Source organism: Schistocerca nitens, chromosome 9 (assembly GCF_023898315.1).
Source record: "Schistocerca nitens isolate TAMUIC-IGC-003100 chromosome 9, iqSchNite1.1, whole genome shotgun sequence".
Lineage (NCBI taxonomy): Eukaryota > Metazoa > Arthropoda > Insecta > Orthoptera > Acrididae > Schistocerca > Schistocerca nitens.
The window spans coordinates 128,297,389-128,317,227 of record NC_064622.1 but is presented as its reverse complement, the minus strand read 5'-3'; the positions used below and the strand labels follow the sequence as shown (position 1 = coordinate 128,317,227).

Genomic DNA, 19,839 nt, shown 5'->3' with positions numbered 1-19,839 from the left:
TCAGGGAAACTCCCCATCGCTTTCCCTCTGTTTTAGTGTTGAGATGGCCCAGTGTATAGCGTGTCAAAAACTGAACACAGAACAAGCATGAAAACAGGAAGAAGGTGCACTGAACAGTGAAAAAAGAAGCAAAATAGAAACAATGAACAGGCCTAGCTTTAAGACGTGCAACATCGAGCGTATTACGAGAACCATCGCGTTGCGGCTGTATGGTCACGGTGCTGGAATACCAAGTGGGAGATGCCTGTTCAAATCTCTCACATACGCCATTTTTTCCAAAAATTCATGAACTATCCTTCCGGACATTGACGTGTCTGCTCTACTTCTGTAGTGTTGGCAGTTGTCGTACTATACACTGGCTGTGGAACATGAGTCACGTGGTAAGAAGACATTACCGTTGCAAGTATGTGTGATGAATAGTGAGGGCAGGCGATATGCAGTATAGACGTCTCACAGAAATGAAAACAACAAGTGAACGGGTGTTAACTGTGTTACAACAAGAATTCAAGAGTCAAAACTTCCAAAACGGAAGGCAAGAGTCATGTAACACGTAGTACTTTTGTTGAACTAATAGGAGATAGGTAAGTCTGGAGGTCCCTTCGTTACACGTCGTTGTTGCAAACGGATATCACGACACACACACACACACACACACACACACACACACACACACACACACACACACAAAATGAATACAGCGAACGCACACCGGACGGACAGCTCATGATTCTGTGGGAAAAGAAAAGGCGCGGGGGAGGTTTGAATACGGGTCTCTCCCTTCGCAGTCCAACGCCCTAAGCACATTTGTGAAAAAAATGGTGTATGAATGAGATTTGAACATGCATCTCCTGCTTTGCGTTCCGATACCGCGACCACACAGTCACGACGCGATGGTTCTCGTAATACACTCGATGTAGCACATCTTGAGCTTGGACCGTTTCCTGTTTGTATTTTACTTCTTTCTTCGTAGTTCAGTACACCTTTTATCTGTTTTCATAGTTGATCTGTGTTCTGCTTTTTTCGGGCTATCCACTGGGTCCTCTTACCACTAAATCTGAGAGGGGTTTCCCTTATAAGTAAAAATATAATGGCATCACAACCTAGTTCCTCTGGAAATGGCAGTGCCTTAAAGCCAGGTAATAGTCTGCCATGATCTGCCTCCGACCTTCGTCCCAGGTGATTCCGCCCCAAAAAGAATTCGTAATAAAGCCCTGAAAAGTTTGAAAGCATATTTCTTGGGTTGCGTACTCCGTCATCAGACCTTTGTAACGTACGATTGTAAACGTAACCTAAGCTCCGTCCACAGGCCCTGGTGGTCCATATAACGGCTTCTTAATGGTCCATATGGTGTTCGCTCTATTATACCTACCGACCGCCGTGTCATCCTCTACCAAAGACGTCGTTGGATGCGGTGTGGAGGGGCGCTGGGTCAGTACAACGTTCTCCCACCCGTTGTGACCTGGAGGCGCTACTATCGGTCAGGGAGCTCCTCATTTTGGCGAGGGTGAATGTCCCCGCTGCGGTCCTCTCACCAAGGAGAAATCCCAGGCGGTGCTGGGAATCGAACCCGGGTCCTCCCCATATCAGTCACCCACGCTGATTACTCAGCTATGGAGTAAACACAACATGAAATATCCCATAAACATGGACATTCTACGTTAGCACTGACATGTTGGCAGCAAAAAGAGGCTCATTTTGCTTCTTAAATACGCTGTAATTTAGTGACAAGCGCTACGTAGAAACTGGTGGCGGTATTCAGAAAAGGCAGTGTCTAGCGAGAAAATTAATAAACCGAGTTGTTCAGTTGCGGCTGCAGACAGCAAGTGAGTGATTGATGTTAGGAGTACGCTATTAATGACTTTAGCGTCGAACACGCGATGGTGCCGTTAGTAAGTACTTATAAGCTCGTTATGCCAATCAGTTTGCTACTTTGCAACGAGAGTATTCATTTTACTTCGAAGGTTAATAACTCCCAGAGTATCGAGTTTTGAAATGGCAACCACCAACCGCGGCTATCACGAGAGACGCCTCTGTAATGTCCGAGCACACGGCGACTTCCCCATTGGAAATTACATCCTGACACATGATATGCTTCTCAGCTGAACGTGTGCCTTGCGCCCTATCGACGCCATGGAACACGGTGTCGCCATCTTTGAATTAGCTGTATAAACGTGCAGCAGTATCGTACTGATGTAGAGGACAAGAGGTAGCGCATACGTAAACTGAAGGCACACCACCATCTTTTTCCATTGAGTAAGGGGGCCTTTGAAGAGCTCCTGCAAGCCGGTTTGCCGCCATATAATTATTCGCAACTGCTAGCGAACATTACTTGCTCCTCACACTTCCTACTCGTATCGACTTCAGGTCTTGATGTGAATACTGGTTTGTGGCAGCTTTCTTGTTTGGCATACTCCTTTGCAAATGTTGCAGTGAGTGTAATTTGAAAAACAGCGGTCGGTTTTATCAATGAATTAAATATTTCAACGCAAGTTACATTACATATTACCGATAACACATGGATAACCGTCTTCCGTTTATATTCGACGGTGATACAAATAAAGTGATTAAGTTTTCAACTGTTTTTATTTATTTATTTATTTATTGATTTATTTAACCTGGCAAGATTAGGGCCATCAGGCCCTCTCTTACATCTAACCAGGCATTCTACTTATTTTACATTCATATGTTTTAGTAGGCATGTTAAACTACATCTAGTACAAAAAGTGAAATAAACAATTTGAAAGGTACACCTGGAAAAATACATACATATAGAGTTTATAATCTTAGATCACAAGTACTGTTATAATTAGACATTATTGAACAGACAGATTTGAGATAGGAGTGCTGGCAGCAGGGAGTATGAGGGAGACTCATGGTGAAGGGAGGAGAAGAATAGAGAGACATGATGAAACATAATTAAGGAAATATAAAGGAAAAGAAGATTGCGTGGCTAATAGAGATAGATGAAGAGGAAGGCATCTCAGGAGCAAGATAGCTTTGCTATTTGACAGATGAGGGGATTGCCCTTGTACATTAATTTTGTGGAGAACTTTATGAGGATGATAGTAGGAAATGCTTCAACTTCTTCTTAAAAGCAGCAGGAGATTGAAATTTGCGCAAGGTAAGGGGCAGTTTGTTCCAGAGGCGGACAGCGGCAACTGAGAAGGAGTTTGCAAAAGTTTTTGTTTTGTGAGTGGGCACAGTTAGGATACCAAATAAGAGTGACCTCGTGTTTCGATTGTAATGACATGACAGGTTTTTAATCTCTGAAGCAAGGTACTGGGGTGTTTGCGCCTCGAGGAGTCGGTGGAGTAGACATAGAGTGTGGTAGTCGCGCAATTTGTCCGGCCGCAGCCACCCTAGCTGGGAGTATGAAGCACTAACATGATCGTATCGGCGAATGTTGCAGGTGTAACGCACACAGGCATTCATGGTTAGCTCTAGCCGTCTTTTGTTTTCACTGCTCATGCCTTGTTGAATCACATCACAATAGTGGAGGTTCGGTAGAACGAGTGCTTGCACGAGCTGGCGTTTCAAGTCCTGTGGAAATATGTTCCGAAACTTTTTGAGAGCATAGAGACAAGCAGACGTCTTTCGGCACACTGCGACTGTATTCTCCGCCCAGTTGAGATGCTCATCCAAAGTTACACCCAAGTTCTTCACTGTTTTCTGATATGGTATTGGAGTACCGTCGAGCAGAATAGGAGGTAGCCGTTCGCGGAAATCTGAACTTATTAATTTCTGATGGGCTATTAAGATTACTTGCGTCTTTTTTGCATTTAGTTTAAGCCCCAGGTTTTTCGCCCATGTCACTACTGAAGACAGATCATCGTTCATCTGAGCGATTGCAGTGTTTACATCTTCAGGTCTGACGCTTAGGTAGAGCTGGAGGTCGTCGGCATAGAAATGATATTTACAGGAGGACAGAACCGATGAAATATCGTTGACATATAAAGAAAACAAAAGTGGTCCTAAGACTGATCCTTGTGGCACTCCCGAGGAAACATGTTTCCAGGAAGATTTTTCATTTACGCAGACAACACATTGCTGTCTGTCTTTTAAGTAGCTTTCAAACCATCTCATTGCACTTTCAGAGAAATTAAGCTGTTGCATTTTTCTGAGCATTATGTCAAAGTTAACAGTGTCAAAAGCTTTGCTGAAGTCCAGTAGCGTCAATATTGTTGCCTTTCGATTGTCGATGGCATATTTCAGGTCATCAGTTACTTTAATTAGAGCAGTGTTTGTGCTGTGATGTTTACGGAAACCGGATTGAAATTTGTCATATAGGCTGAATTCATGCAAGTGTTCAGTGATTTGGTCATGAACAATATATTCAAGTGCTTTGGAAACAGCAGGCAGTATGCTAATTGGTCGGTAATCACTAGGTAGTTGCGGGTTTTCGATCTTAGGGATGGGTCGAATTAGGCTTCTTTTCCATGCAGTGGGATATATTCCGTTCACGAGGGAAAAATTAAATATGTCAGTTAAGACAGGCACTAAGATATCGGCAACATTCTTAATCATGGTTATACCGATACTGTCGTTGCCTATTGCATCAGAAGAGATTCTCATTATTGCTTTTCTTGCCGTATTTGTTGTTACATGTTTTAGATGGAAGGTATCGTTGTTAGTTATCCTGTTTAGGGATTCTTGTGGACGGTAATTATCAGCTGTGCTGGTATTCAGAGGTGCAGAGAAGAATTCATTTAATTCGTTAGCTGACACATGAAAAGTGGTTTCCGATTTTGCCTTTCCGACCCCCAAGCTACGGAGATTCTTCCATAGAGTCGTGGGCGTCAGATCGCTGCATACAAGGGAGCGAGCGTGCCTGATTTTAGCATTGCGAATGCATTGTTTCACTCTGTTCCGTAGCTTTCTATATTCTTCGAAACGCTCGGGTTTCGGATCTGCCTTGAAACGCCTGTGGGCAGCATCCCTATTAGTCATCATTTGACGTAATTCAGCTGTCAGCCATGGAGCAGGAGATTTTCTTACACGGATTGTGCGCACAGGTGCATGTTTGTCATAGAGGGCAGTGAGTTTATCACCAAGTTCATTAATTTTGCCGTCGATTGTGGGTTTTCTGGTTATTTGATGCCATGAGATTTCTGAGCAATCGGCTGTTAGAGCGTCAAGGTCAATACGTTTCATGTTCCTACAAGTTATGTAACGCGATTTGATCCTTGGGGGCTGCACAGAGTAGGCCAGTCTGTTTCGTTGCGATTACGTCTATAAGAGTATGACTGTGCGCCGTATGGTGTGTAGGTTGTAATGGAAGGATGTTCATGCTATTGCAACTAAACAGTCTTCTTAGGTTTATTGCGGAGGGAGTGTCTCTTAGCAGGTCTATGTTCAAGTCACCCATTACGATGACATGTTCGTATTGACACTGAAGTGAATGTAATTCCGACTGGAAGGAACTCATTGAGCTTATTTTTGGCGGCTTGTACACGACGCCAGTCAAGAATTTCCGACTTTGTATATTTATTTCAATGAACATGAATTCAGCCTCTTTTTCTTCAGCAGGATTTGACGTACATAAGACTTTCGCTTTGAGATCTGTTGTATGCATCATAGAAGATGCACAGTTATTTGAATTTTTAAGATAACGAAAGCAGCAGTAACGATCTGAAATCTTACGCACTTTTTCCCGCAGGAATCTTTCTGGTAGAGATGTGAGGCGCGCATCATAAAAACACTGCAGTTCGGAGGACAAATTTCCGAATCGATCTTGGTAGGGACGTACTGACGTAACAGTTGAATGGTTACTTTTTAAAAATTTTTAGCTGAAAGAACTTAGTGATTTTTGGTAGGTGCAACGATTTTTTTTCTCCGTCTACTCTGTATAAACGCGGCTGCTCAGTATCTTCGTCGATGAGCGTGCAGTAGCACTAGCACTTCTTGAACTCGTCAATGCGTGCGGAATAACGCAGCAAACGGCTAGTTAAAGACTGTTAAAACATTTTCAGTCTTGATCAGTGCGAAACAGAACTTCAAGCGGGAGAAATAATCACAGTAAATTTGACAACATAGCTTCCATGGATACACTGTATATTACGTTGCCTTAGAGCACAATTTATTACAGTTTTAAAATAGCGAAGTACGTCTCTCTCTCTCTCTCTCTCTCTCTCTCTCTCTCTCTCTCTCTCACACACACACACACACACACACACAGAGAGAGAGAGAGAGAGAGAGAGAGAGAGAGAGAAAGCGAACACTATGAACTATAAACCACACTGAATACTTCTTTACTTAAATTTAAACTAATAAATAATGGCTTACTTACGGAATACGGCGCCTACGCATTTCCGCATACCACCCTTCGCGAAATAATAGTTGCGTGAGGAAAAAGCCAACAAATCTGTGTGAATCACAGATTGCACAGAAGTTTGTAGAAAGATGTTATTTATGTATGTCCTTTTATATCTTTGGGAATATTTAGAATTAGTAGAATTGAGCAGGGAAGTAGCGACCTACTTTTAATTTATTCTTTCTTACATTTGTGATTCTTCCCATTTTGTCATTTATGTCCGCTGGCGGAAAAAAAAATGCACCAGAGCTCAGAACCCAAATTGAATTTTGGATCAGACCGAAAAAAAGTCGGTATAGTAATTTAGTTTGTGGATTAATGCTTCAACAGGAGACGTACAAAACTGTCAGTTCTCACATCGTCATTGGCAGTGGATATCGGTAATTAGCCAGACAGTGTGCAAATTGATTTTGGAGAAAAGACTTTTTTGTGGGAAACGATGGTGGCAGTACTAAAATGCCCTGCAAATATGTGTGATAAACAGGAAACCAGTTTTCCATCTAGGTTAAAGAAACATGTTTCGTAAGTCGCAATGGACTGACACTTTCAATCGTCGATACATTCATAACGTGATGAGGAACCGGAGGTACAAAAATTCAGAATCATTTATTTATCAAACGAAATCAGAGGCAGATTTTACTTGTTGAAAACTATCTTTTTCAAACACTGAGCGGTACTAAGTAATTGACGAGAAACGCTTTCTTTTTTTTTTTCTTTCTTTCTTTCTTTTTTTTTTTTTCTCTTCAGAACACCGGAGAAGATACAGTTGGAAATATGTGAATTAACCAATAGAGGCTTATCTATCCCTCGATGAGTTAAACATTTCTGAACACTTATTAATCACACCTTACATATGAATCTGTGCAATAAAGACAATTTTGTGGAGTAATGTGAGCTGCTTGTTTTCCAGGTAGAAATGCAAGTAGCTATATATATGGAGAAGACAGGAGACATGTTTGTGTTTGCCATATACATCTCAGTTATAACAGGCACTTCTCTGTGTGTTTACAGATTTAAAATTGATCAGAAATGTAACTTATGTAGTATTCTTGCACTTAATTATATTTTAACAGTGATAATCTGACGCCTCTCTCACATTATCGATAGCCGTTATTACTAGTTTCTCAAATTTTAATTCATTCCTTCCGCCCATCGTGACAATGTCACCGATGTTTGGTGGCTGCCAATGATAATAAGCTTACCGACGCCTCTCCACAGAAAAGACTGAGCTCAATAACAGCTTTCGTCTTGCGGGATTTGTGTTAATTTATAGCAGCAGTCAGAAAAAAAACGCAACATAAGCTTAGGTGCTTTGATCGGGTATCACGCTATTAGCAACACCTGAAAACCCTTTCATAATAGTGAGCTTTACGTTAGTGTCTGATGTTCCAGTACGATCGTCTCGTGTCAGGCAGCGAACAGAAGTCATAAGATAAACGTTCATTCAGTGGCTGTATTAATTTGTTGTTCTGTTATTAATGTGTTGTTTTGTTTCTGATACGACATACTAACGCACAGGACTCACGCTGCCAACGGTAATGTATAGAGTCGTTTATTTGTGAAACTAATGTTCAGCAGTTGGAGTGGAGATGGAAAAAATGAAGTTTGGCCTGTAACTAAATATATTTTTCATAGTTGGATAGCCGAAAATGTGAGGTGTCGTGGCACGTAAATAGGGTGGTTAGATCTTTTGTTTGCGGAAGGGAGTACAGGAAAATTTCTGTCTTTGAATATTAAATAAATAAACGAGTAATGAGGCTATGAAACTTATTCCCTGAAACCAGCTCAGAAACATGTGACGAATAGACATAATTTAAAAATAAATCGTGCGGAAAGGCAGCCATGTATAATAATGATGTATTTTCCATCCCAGTTGAAAAATGAGTGCAGACAAGCTCGTGCTATTTGTGCAGTGTTAACCAAACTGCTCTTATAGATCGCCTGTGTCCTTTACTTCGTATACGAACGTGAAATAGACACTGTATACATTGCTACCAGACCTAAAGTCCACTCACCAACCAGCCAGGAAAATGGAATAACATCAAACGACGTTCGGAGGATCGAGTCTCATCGAAATATGAAGGAAATAAAAGCTTATACAGCAACAGGGGCGTAACGAATTCTTAATCAAAACTACTAAACCAGCTTTTCGTGCCTATGTGACTCAGGTTGCGTTTACACTGCTATTTAACGATGATGATCCGCTGAATTTCAGTGATAATGTGAAGGTTTTGCGGCAGAAAACTGTAAGGATATCATCTTCCAAGAACAGAAGTTGTTTTGTGTCCTGAGGTGCAATGCTATCACACAGGTTTCATTAATCTCCCGGAAATTACAAAATACTGTACCCATTAATATCTTACTCCTCTGTCAATAACATGTGTTTGAAATTAGAAATCACGTTTGATGCAGCGCTATGGTTACTATTATGTTTTGATGAGACATAAAATTAATACAAGATTAACTAACTTCTTTGATATAGTTTATTCACATATACATTATCATTGGTTGGAAAACGTGCGCTGAGACTTAGAATTCTGCTGGAAATAAGAAAAAAGTGTTGGCTGTGAATTAACTCATAACTGAGTTATTGCCAAAGTCACACAATAGAACTGTAAACGTTAAGGGACTGCGGTAAGGTACCAATAATATTTACTTTAGTGATCTTTGTTGATGCTGTGTCCATTTTTATTCATTGTTAGTATTTTTTGGTGTTATAACTGTGGACGCTAATTATGACCCAATTGCCTACGATTTCGGAGAGTTATGGACGGTAAATATGCTTGTCTGAATCAGCATACCGTATTGTAACGAAACGTGTGTTAAGCGAAACCAAGAGATTATCGCCATGTTGTGACTTTGTAGTTTCTTTTGTTGTATTTTTTGCTGTTGATCACAGTAGAGTTCCTTAAATTTTACTTGACAGAAAAGGAAGTAATGTAAGGCATATGTGTATGATAGATCGCTGGTAGCTGTTGCATGGATATTTTTTCGCCGACTTCGATGACTGTTTTACACTCGCAGAGTTGTTTACATTCCTTTGTCCGTAACCGTCCACTTGGCTCTTAGTCGTTTGCGTTCATGTTTTGAGGGTATTGTTAGAGAATATTTAGATCATTGCCGAAATTGAGACGAATATTAGGAGTATTCTGATTAATATTTCTCTTTTATATAATATTTTATCCCCTGCATAATACAAGTTTTCGCCCATCGATAAAAATTGTTTTCTGGCAAATTATTAAAATTATTGGTCTTCTAAAGCGTATGTTATCGAATTGAACGATTGTAGCAATGCTAGTTTGTCAAATTAAATTAACCAGGAAACGTATTCAAAACGTTATGTAATTGTCATGTAATCTCAGTGTGTAGGCGCTACAGTCTAAAACCGCGCGACCACTACGGTCGCAGGTTCGAATCCTGTCTCGGGCATGGATGTGTGTGATATCCTTAGGTTGATTAGGTTTAAGTAGTTCTAAGTTCTAAGGGACTTATAACCTCAGCAGTTTGAGTCCCATAGTGCTCAGAGCAATTTGAACCATTTGAACCAATATGTAGATTTGATGGTCAGATCTAATTTTAACTAATGACGATTTTTGATTAATTTCCTTGATTCGCGCAGGTTGACACGTGATACCTAATTTTTGTTGAACAGTGAACAGTAAACGTGAATAATCAAACATGAATTGGCACACCCTTGAAGACATTACTAAGTTAAATGGGGCACGGGTGGATGGGAGCGGGGAGTTTTGTGTTCTTACGAACATCTGGTGCGTTTGAAGGGCACATAACAGAGGTACTACGTGCAGCTCGTCCGTAGGAAACAATTTAAGCGCAGCTGTTTGAACGTCGGCTGATAAGTTCATTGTGCGTTATCAAACAACAGCAAACTCAGTTCATTGCCTCATTCGTAGCAGTGAACTCTTGATAAGCGTACGTTTCCAGATTAGTCTCTAGGTCTTGCCTGCAAGAACTGTTAGAGAACGATGGACTATGTCATGGACGCCCTCCTGTTGACACTTCGTTTATAACTTGCCCTAAAGTTTTATCTGCTAGCGGAATACTGTACTGGAGTGTGTGTAACACACTTTTTCTGTCCGAGATATTCCGGGAAATCGAATAACTGCTTTAAAAAAAAAAAGTCCCTCTCTGTTACCAAACATCTTTGTCTGAAACAAACCGCCAAAGTATGACCTGAACTGCCGACTAGAGGTTTTTTGTTTAAAAAAGATTAAATAGATATTACTAAAATAACAATAAAAAGACGGTCTACCTAACTTCTATCTCTCTTGTACAACTTCATGTAGTTCCATGATGAGACAACTAGTAGTGTAACTGCTTTGTGTTTGGCAAATGAGAACAGTGTATTGTTATTCCAAGATATCCTGTTCTTCGACCAGTTCAATTCATCATTCTGCGAGCACATACGGATACTGTCTATGCTAATGCAATCTTGACCCGTTATATTCGTGCATGATTCACAATTTCACACTGCTGCTGGGAAAGGGGAAGCCTGTGCGTGTGATGAAATAGTCGTTTCTGTTTTTTATGTACGACCTGTAATTTAGAGGTTGTACTTGAATCTGTTGGCGTCTTGTATTCTGCTCTATGGATGGTTTACGTTTTCGATCGGCTGTAGCACCACATCAACACTGGGAGTTTGCGACTAATTAGGAATACTTTCTGTAGTGACTGTTAGTTCGTTGTAATTTATGTAGGAAATAGCAGTTTTTGTTGTTTTGCATGGAAGTGTGAAATACATTTGCCTTTATCTTCTGTAGTACCGAATACTGTTTCCTGGTGAAGGAGGCATGTGGCCCGACAGTAGTCCGGCCTGTGTATGAATCTTTTGTTCAAAGCGGCATTCTTCTAGCACACGATCCTGTTTAACCATCTGCTATATGCTGACCGCCGATTGTTGTATCCATTTAAGTGCGGATAAAATGGCGACGAAATAGTTATAGACACTGTGCATTTAACAACAGCAAGCATTATTACTAGACTGCTCTCAGATTTAATTATTCCTTTTAATTGGTCCTTACGCCCAAAATCGAATCTTCTGATTTATGAGACCTTAATTAGTTGCAAAAATTCGTACCTAGGATTTGAGACCAAAGGCGCGCACTTTCCATTCGACCGATGTACCTTTTTCAGTTATTTTCTCTGTGCGACTGGAGTTATTCAGTCTCTCACATTGAAATTTCTGCCTTTTGTTTCAGTTGTTTTTTTGCTTCTGGTGCGTAAGCTTACTGGACGTTACCAACAGAAAATGTATTTTCTCTTCCTAAAATTCGTTCGCTGTCACACGCAAACGACGAGAACGTTACGTAAGGCATGGAGTGGCATTCGTGTGAAATAATGATTATTGCTGCAGCAACTGTACAACTGCTGTTCCCATGTCAGCTATTTTTGTACTCGTCGAAGTAGGCTGACTGGTGAACTCCTGCAGCTTTTCTTTTGCTTTTGAAATAGCAAACGGTTGCTTATGCACTTCAGCAAGCCGTCTCTAAATAGAAATAATAATTAATCGCTCTATACTGTTGATATTCTTTGTTAGGCCTGTAACTAATCTTACTTTTGACTACTGATTATATCGACCAGCTGGGAGGAGCTGTCTTTCTGATCTCGTCTTCTTCCTTGTTCTACCCCCCTTCCCCTTCTCCCACTAACTACATCCCTCTCCTCCCAGCTGTGGTCTCCTCCCTCCCTCCCCCCACCCAGTTCAACCCCACCACCACCATCACCACGCGTATCCCAACCATAGGTTCAACCCCTCAAATCATTTACTTGCTCTAAAATTGCTACGTCAGAAGTAATCAGCTTAGCTTTAGAAGAGTTTTGAGGATGCGACTAGCAAGTTGTTGCATTTACTCCCTGGTTGCAGCTGTATCTACCTTGAGTTGCTTATCAGTCCGTCAACAGTTTTTCTCGCTGGTGCCACTTTTCAGTGACGACGAGACGAAAATGTGGGCTTTCCATTCTAACTGCTTTTTAACACAAAAATATCTCTGAACCGACATGTAACTATACTGACACCACAGATGTAGAATCAGTATGTCAAGCTGATAGAAATAGTGATTTCAGTTATATGCTGTCTCTTAATGACTGTAAATCCGGAGCACACTTCGAAAGTTTTGTGGTATATAATCCAGCTAAATCCCAGATCGCACCAAAGAAGGCATCATTCGCGATATGGCAGGGGCAGCTTGAAGCTAAATAATGGCAAGGTCACTTATTCATTCGAGATCGGCGTAATGATGGGTGACCTATACGTTTATCGTATTTATCAATACTTTCTTAAAGAATACAGTCATTTGCAACAGATAGTGCAGTCATAAAAACATTACACATTATATCTCATCATAATTGAAACGGGTAGTCGTTGCACATAAAGTGTGAATAATGTTACTATTCGTTGTTTGTTCATCGTTTTAATCACAAACATTAAAAAGTACACAAACGACATCAGTCTTCTGCTGCAGTCACTCGTTAAAAATTTTCTGTGTGAATGCTAATGCTAATCGCCTCTGCTGAGTTCTCCTCTGTTATTCTCTTTCGGCTACCGTTGGTCCCATGGCAACATTGGTTCAAATGGCTCTGAGCACTATGGGACTTAACATCCATGGTCATCAGTCCCCTAGAACTTAGAACTACTTAAACCTAACTAACTTAAGGGCATCACACAACACCCAGTCATCACGAGGCAGAGAAAATCCCTAACCCCGCCGGGAATCGAACCCGGGAACCCAGGCGCGGGAAGCGACATGGCAACATTCCTTAGGTAGATGTTGTGCGCCTGTGTAGGTAGTGTAAAAAATTGACTTACTGTGCAAACTATTAATTTTGTGATCTTTTTAAGTAGGTCGTGTGCGCGAAGTTGTTGGCAAAATGCTTCAATAAACAGGAGCCGAAAGGTCACTGTTCCCTTAAAGTTAACATGTCAGTAGATAAGATTACTTCAAAGTCAGTTGCATGTAACATTTCAGAAATCTATAACGACACGGACGCTTCTGCATTTGGAGATCCGTCGCACTAAACTCGGCTTTGCACGCCAGTTCACGTTAAAAACTGCTACAACAGAATCCATACAGATCGATGTGATTCGACTGTTACCGAATATGCCTAATATTTGAAATTATGTTAATTACGTGAGTATCATCCCATAAAATTTATGGTACTCTGTTATAATTAGAGCGAATTATGCGTGTGAATCATGCTTTTCTGACGGAAGACGATGTAAGCCCCAAGTTCCACAGTCGGACACCACTGAACTTTTTTCCCACTGTTTCCCATTTCATCGTGAGGTAACAGCAGAGACTCTTGCGTTGTATTCTTCACGACTTATTTCCTATCTGTACCATTGCCTTCCCCCACCAGCTAAAGAACGACCTTTTCAGACTATTGTTGCCGGCGAGTGACGCTTAACCCTGTGCTGCATGAATTTCACTGCAGTGGACAACTTATAATGGTCAGTTTTCCGGGGTTTTCAATCAGTCATGAGGCTGCAAATGCATGCAGGACACAACACCTGTATGGAGTGTCCACTGCAGTGAACTGTGTGCATTTGCAGCATCAGGACTGATTGAAAGTGCCAAAGAAGCGACATTTAACAGCTGTCCACTATAGTGGACGCTATGCACCACAGGGTTAAGTAATGCAGTGGGCCTTCAGATGTGACAAGTACTATGTTTTGTAAATACATTAAGTAAGTTTCCGGTCAACATACGTATATTTTACATCACCCGTGTGTTCATGATTTTTGTGCATTCTTGATCCACATTAACCGGATAATCAGGTATTTGCTGTACTGCCTTTTTGCTGTCATCTGCAAAAACGTCAAACTTTACATCTTATGAAACTGCAGGTTGTTACATCGCTTTCTCCTGCCTTCACTGCAGTTGCAGCAAATACCGGGTGATTATAATTAAAGTGCGGCTACTCACGAAGATTCGCTGTGGGCTGTAATTATCATATGGCGACGAAAGTCAGGTGTATATTCCAATGCATTAATGCGGAACCGATTTACGCTAGAAAAAAATTAGTGGCCAATGTTGACCAGCAGGTGCAAATCTGGCGATTTATAGCATCTCGTCGTCGTGTCCGGTCCTTATATTGAACAAACTGTGTAATCGGCGGTTACTTATAAAATCAACATTTTCGCTTTCCTTTCTCACTCGTCCGACCTTTTCTGCCCGCGTCCCGTTCCTAATCCATTACAGACGGAAACATTTCCTTGCATCTTTCTTGCATTCACAGCACTAGATTTGCACCTGGTGGCTAAAACCGTCACTATTTTTTTTCCAGCGTAAATGACTTCCGCATTAAGACTTCAGAATATCTAGCAAGTTTCGTTCAATACGATAGTCAGAGACCTCTGTAAGTAGCTGGACTTTGTTTTCAACCACCCGGTACATCTCAGTGGCGGAATTTCTGCAGTCATTAATCAGATCTAGGTCATGATTAAATAGACTTTGTTTGAATAATTCCACGTATTTGTAATAAATGACCTCAAAAAGATGACTTTCTTCAAGAAAGTTCACATCAGCTTATTCAGAGATATTGATATCCAGAACCTTTTCGAATCGTTAATCGTAGTACGACCGTAATTTCAATTTACATCTATATAGCTCTGATCAAACAGTGTTTTCGTTTCCGAAAACATGTTGTTGTTGTTGTGGTCTTCACTCCAGAGGTTGGTGTAATGCAGCTCTCCGTGCTACTCTATCCTGTGCAAGCTGCTTCATCTCCCAGTACGTACTGCAGCCTACATCCTTCTGAATTTGCTTAGTGTATTCATCTCTTGGTCTCCCTCTACGATTTTTACCCTCCACGCTGTCCTCCAATACTAAATTGGTGATCCCTTGATGTCTCAGAACATGCCCTACCAACCGATCCCTTCTTCCAGTCAAGTTGTGCCACAAACTTCTCTTCTCCCCAATCCTATTCAATACCTCCTCATTAGTTATCTGATCTACCCATCTAATCTTCAGCATTCTTCTGTAGCACCACATTTCGAAAGCTTCTATTCTCTTCTTGTCCAAACTATTTATCGTCCATGTTTCACTTCCATACATGGCTACAATCCATACAAATACTTTCAGAAACAACTTCCTGACACTTAAATCAATACTCGATGTTAACAAATTTCTCTTCTTCAGAAACGCTTTCCTTGCCATTGCCAGTCTACATTTGAATACCTTCTCTACTTCGACCATCATCAGTTATTTTGCTCCCAAAATAGCAAAACTCCTTTACTACTTTAAGTGTCTCATTTCATAATCTAATTCCCGCAGATACCCGACTTAATTCGACTACATTCCATTATTCTCGTTTTGCTTTTGTTGATGTTCATCTTATATCCACCTTTCAAGACACTGTTCATTCCGTTCAACTGCTCTTCCAAGTCCTTTGCTGTCTCTGACAGAATTACAATGTCATCGGCGAACCTCAAAGTTTTTATTTCTTCTCCATGGATTTTAATTCCTACTCCGAATTTTTCTTTTGTTTCCTTTACTGTTTGCTGAATACGCAGATTGAATAACATCGGGGATAGGCTACAACACTATCTCACTCCCTTCCCAACCACTGCTTCCCTTTTCATAACCCTCGACTCTTATAACTGCCATCTGGTTTTTGTACAAATTGTAAATAGCCTTTCGCTCCCTGTATTTTACCCCTGCCACCTTCAGAATTTGAAAGAGAGTATTCCAGTTAACATTGTCAAAAGCTTTGTCTAAGTCTACAAATGCTAGAAACGTAGGTTTGCCTTTTCTTAATCTAGCTTCTGAGATAAGTCGTAGGGCCAGTATTGCCTGAAGTGTTGCAATATTTCTACGGAATCCAAACTGATCTACCCCGAGGTCGGCTTCTACCAGTTTTTCCATTCGTCTGTAAAGAATTCGCGTTAGTATTTTGCAGCCGTGACGTATTAAACTGATAGTTCGGTAATTTTCACATCTGTCAACACCTGCTTTCTTTGGGAAAACATATTGTAAATATATGGCAAGCCTGATCGTTGCGCACACACACTGCAACTCTTCCATGTCTCATCGTACGCCAATATTACGTTAGCTGAGTTACGTTCCAACAGATATTTGAATTTGTCACGAAAGAGATCATTTATATACACTACTGGCCATTAAAATTGCTACACCAAGAAGAAATGCGGGTGATAAACGGGTATTCATTGGACAAATATATTATTCCAGAACTGACATGTGATTACATTTTCACGCAATTTGGGTGCATAGATCCTAAAAAATCAGTACCCAAAACAACCACCTCTGGCCGTAATAACGGCCTTGATACGCCTGGGCATTGAGTCAAACAGAGCTTGGATGGCGGGTACAAATACAGCTGCCCATGCAGCTTCAACATGATACCACAGTTCATCAAGAGTAGTGACTGGCGTATTATGACGAGCCAGTTGCTCAGCCACCATTGACAAGACGTTTCCAATTGGTGTGAGATCTGGAGAATGTGCTGGCCAGGGCAGCAGTCGAACATTTTCTGTATCCAGAATGGCCCGTATAGGAGCTGCAACATGCCGTCGTGCATCATCCTGCTGAAATGTAGGATTTCACAGGGATCGAATGAAGGGTAGATGGTTCAAATGGCTCTGAGCACTATGGGGCTTAACATCTATGGTCATCAGTCCCCTAGAACTTAGAACTACTTAAACCTAACTAACCTAAGGACAGGACACAACACCCAGCCATCACGAGGCAGAGAAAATCCCTGACCCCGCCGGGAATCGAACCCGGGAACCCGGGCGTGGGAAGCGAGAACGCTACCGCACGACCACGAGATGCGGGCAATGAAGGGTAGAGCCACGGGTCGTAACACATCTGAAATGTAACGTCCACTGTTCAAAGTGCCGGCAATGCGAACAAGAGGTGACCGAGACGAGTAACCAATGGCACCCCATACCATCAAGCCAGGTGATATGCCAGTATGGCGATGACGAATACACGTTTCCAATGTGCGCTCACCGCGATGTCGCCAAACACGGATGCGACCATCATGATGCTGTAAACAGAACCCGGATTCATCCGAAAAAATGACGTTTTGTCATTCGTGCACCCAGGTTCGTCGTTGAGTACACCATCGCAGGCGCTCCTGTCTGTGATGCAGCGTCAAGGGTAACCGCAGCCATGGTCTCCGAGCTGATAGTCCATGCTGCTGCAAACGTCGACGAACTGTTCGTGCAGATGGTTCTTGTCTTGCAAACGTCCCCATCTGTTGGCCCAGGGATCGAAACGTGGCTGCACGATCCGTTACAGCCATGTGGATAAGATGCCTGTCATCTCGACTGCTAGTCATACGGGGCCGTTGGAATCCAGCACGGCGTTCCATATTACCCTCCTGAACCCAGCGATTCCATATTCTGCTAAAAGTCATTGGATCTCGACCAACGCGAGCAGCAATGTCGTGATACGATAAACTGCAATCGCGATAGGCTACAATCCGACCTTTATCATAGTCGGAAACGTGATGGTACGCATTTCTCATCCTTACACGAGGCATCACAACAACGTTTCACCAGGCAACGCCGGAACTGTTGTTTGTGCATGGGAAATCGGTTGGAAGGTTGGAAACTTTCCTCATGTCAGCATGTTGTAGGTGTTCCCACCGGCGCCAACCTTGTGTGAATTCTCTGAAAAGCTAATCATTTGCATATCACAGCATCTTCTTCCTGTCGGTTAAATTTGGCGTCTGTAGCACGTCATCCTCGTGGTGTAGCAATTTTAATGGCCAGTAGTGTATATGATAAACAACAGAGTACTGCCATGTGATACACAATGTCTGATTGGTTTAAATTCAGTGCGTATTCCATTGAAGTGTAGAAAATCCTTAAGATGTGCTATTTAATTGAAATTTTTTAAGTTTATTTTGCATTGCTTTGTTAGTGTGTAGCGGCAGACGACGGTGAGCTGAGACGGTGTGTTGGTGTGGTGTTGCAGGGCGGCGCAACCGGACGGGCCGGTGCCGTACAAGGCGGGGCGGCCGGCGGCGCTGTCCCCCGGCAGCCGGCCCGCGCCCTACGCGGCCGCCTACCCGGGCCGCTTCGTGCAGCAAGCCGCCGCCGCCGCCGCCTACGTGCCCTTCCGGGAGGCCCTCTACAGCGTCCGAGCCACCGTCAGTATCGTCACTACCTACCTACCTAACGACTCCTTTGCTGTGGTTTGTGTATTCGCATTGCTCGTGCACTGAAGAGCCAAAGAAATTAGTACACCTGCCTAATATCGTGTAGGTCTCCAGCGAGCACTCACAAGGGAACCTCCCCATCGCACCCCCCTCAGATGTAGTTATAAGTTGGCACAGTGGATAGGCCTTGAAAAACTGAACACAGATCAATCGAGAAAACAGTAAGGAGTTCTGTGGAACTATGAAAAAAATAAGTAAAATATACAAACTGAGTAGTCCATGCGCAAGATAGGCAACATCAAGAGTAGTGTGAGCTAAGGAGCGCCGTGGTCCCGTGGTTAGCGTGAGCAGCTACGGAACGAGAGGTCCTTGGTTCAAGTCTTCCCTCGAGTGAAAAGTTTCCTTTCTTTATTTTCGCAAAATTATGACCTGTCTGTTCGTCCATTGACGTCTCTGTTCACTGTAATAAGTTTAATGTCTGTGTTTTGCGACCGCACCGCAAAACTGTGCGATTGTTATTGACTTTTCTGGAGACTAGAAATCTACTCTGTAGGAATCAGCATGGGTTTCGAAAAAGACGGTCGTGTGAAACCCAGCTCGCGCTATTCGTCCACGAGACTCAGAGGGTCATAGACACGGGTTCACAGCTAGATGCCGTATTTCTAGACTTCGGCAAGGCGTTCGATACAGTTCCCCACAGTCGTTTAATGAACGAAGTAAGAGCATATGGACTATCAGACCAATTGTGTGATTGGATTGAAGAGTTCCTAGATAACAGAACGCAGCATGTCACTCTCAATGGAGAGAAGTCTTCCGAAGTAAGAGTGATTTCAGGTGTGCCGCAGGGGAGTGTCGTAGGACCGTTGCTATTCACAATATACATAAATGACCTTGTGGATGACATCGGAAGTTCACTGAGGCTTTTTGCGGATGATGCTGTGGTATATCGAGAGGTTGTAACATTGGAAAATTGTACTGAAACGCAGGAAGATCTGCAACGAATTGACACATGGTGCAGGGAATGGCAATTGAATCTCAATGTACACAAGTGTAATGTGCTGCGAATACATAGAAAGAAAGATCCTTTATCATTTAGGTACAATATAGCAGGTCAGCAACTGGAAGCAGTTAATTCCATAAATTATCTGGCAGTAGGCATTAGGAGTGATTTAAAATGGAATGATCGTAATGAAGTTGATCGTTGGTAAAGCAGATGCCAGACTGAGATTCATTGGAAGAATCCTAAGGAAATGCAATCCGGAAACAAAGGAAGTAGGTTACAGTACGCTTGTTCGCCCACTGCTTGAATACTGCTCAGCAGTGTGGGATCCGAACCAGATAGGGTTGATACAAGAGATAGAGAAGATCCAACGGAGAGCAGCGCG

General features: G+C 42.2%; 1 protein-coding gene across 2 annotated transcripts in view; it reads left to right on the top strand.

Moving 5' to 3' along the window:
• Positions 1–19,839, top strand: part of LOC126203504 (nuclear receptor corepressor 1-like) — a 395,459-nt gene that overhangs the window by 112,066 nt on the left and 263,554 nt on the right. For both annotated transcript variants that reach the window (XM_049937831.1, XM_049937830.1), the window contains exon 2: positions 18,271–18,445. In XM_049937831.1, coding sequence (XP_049793788.1) covers positions 18,271–18,445 — 175 coding nt within the window. The remainder of the gene's footprint in view (positions 1–18,270; positions 18,446–19,839) is intronic.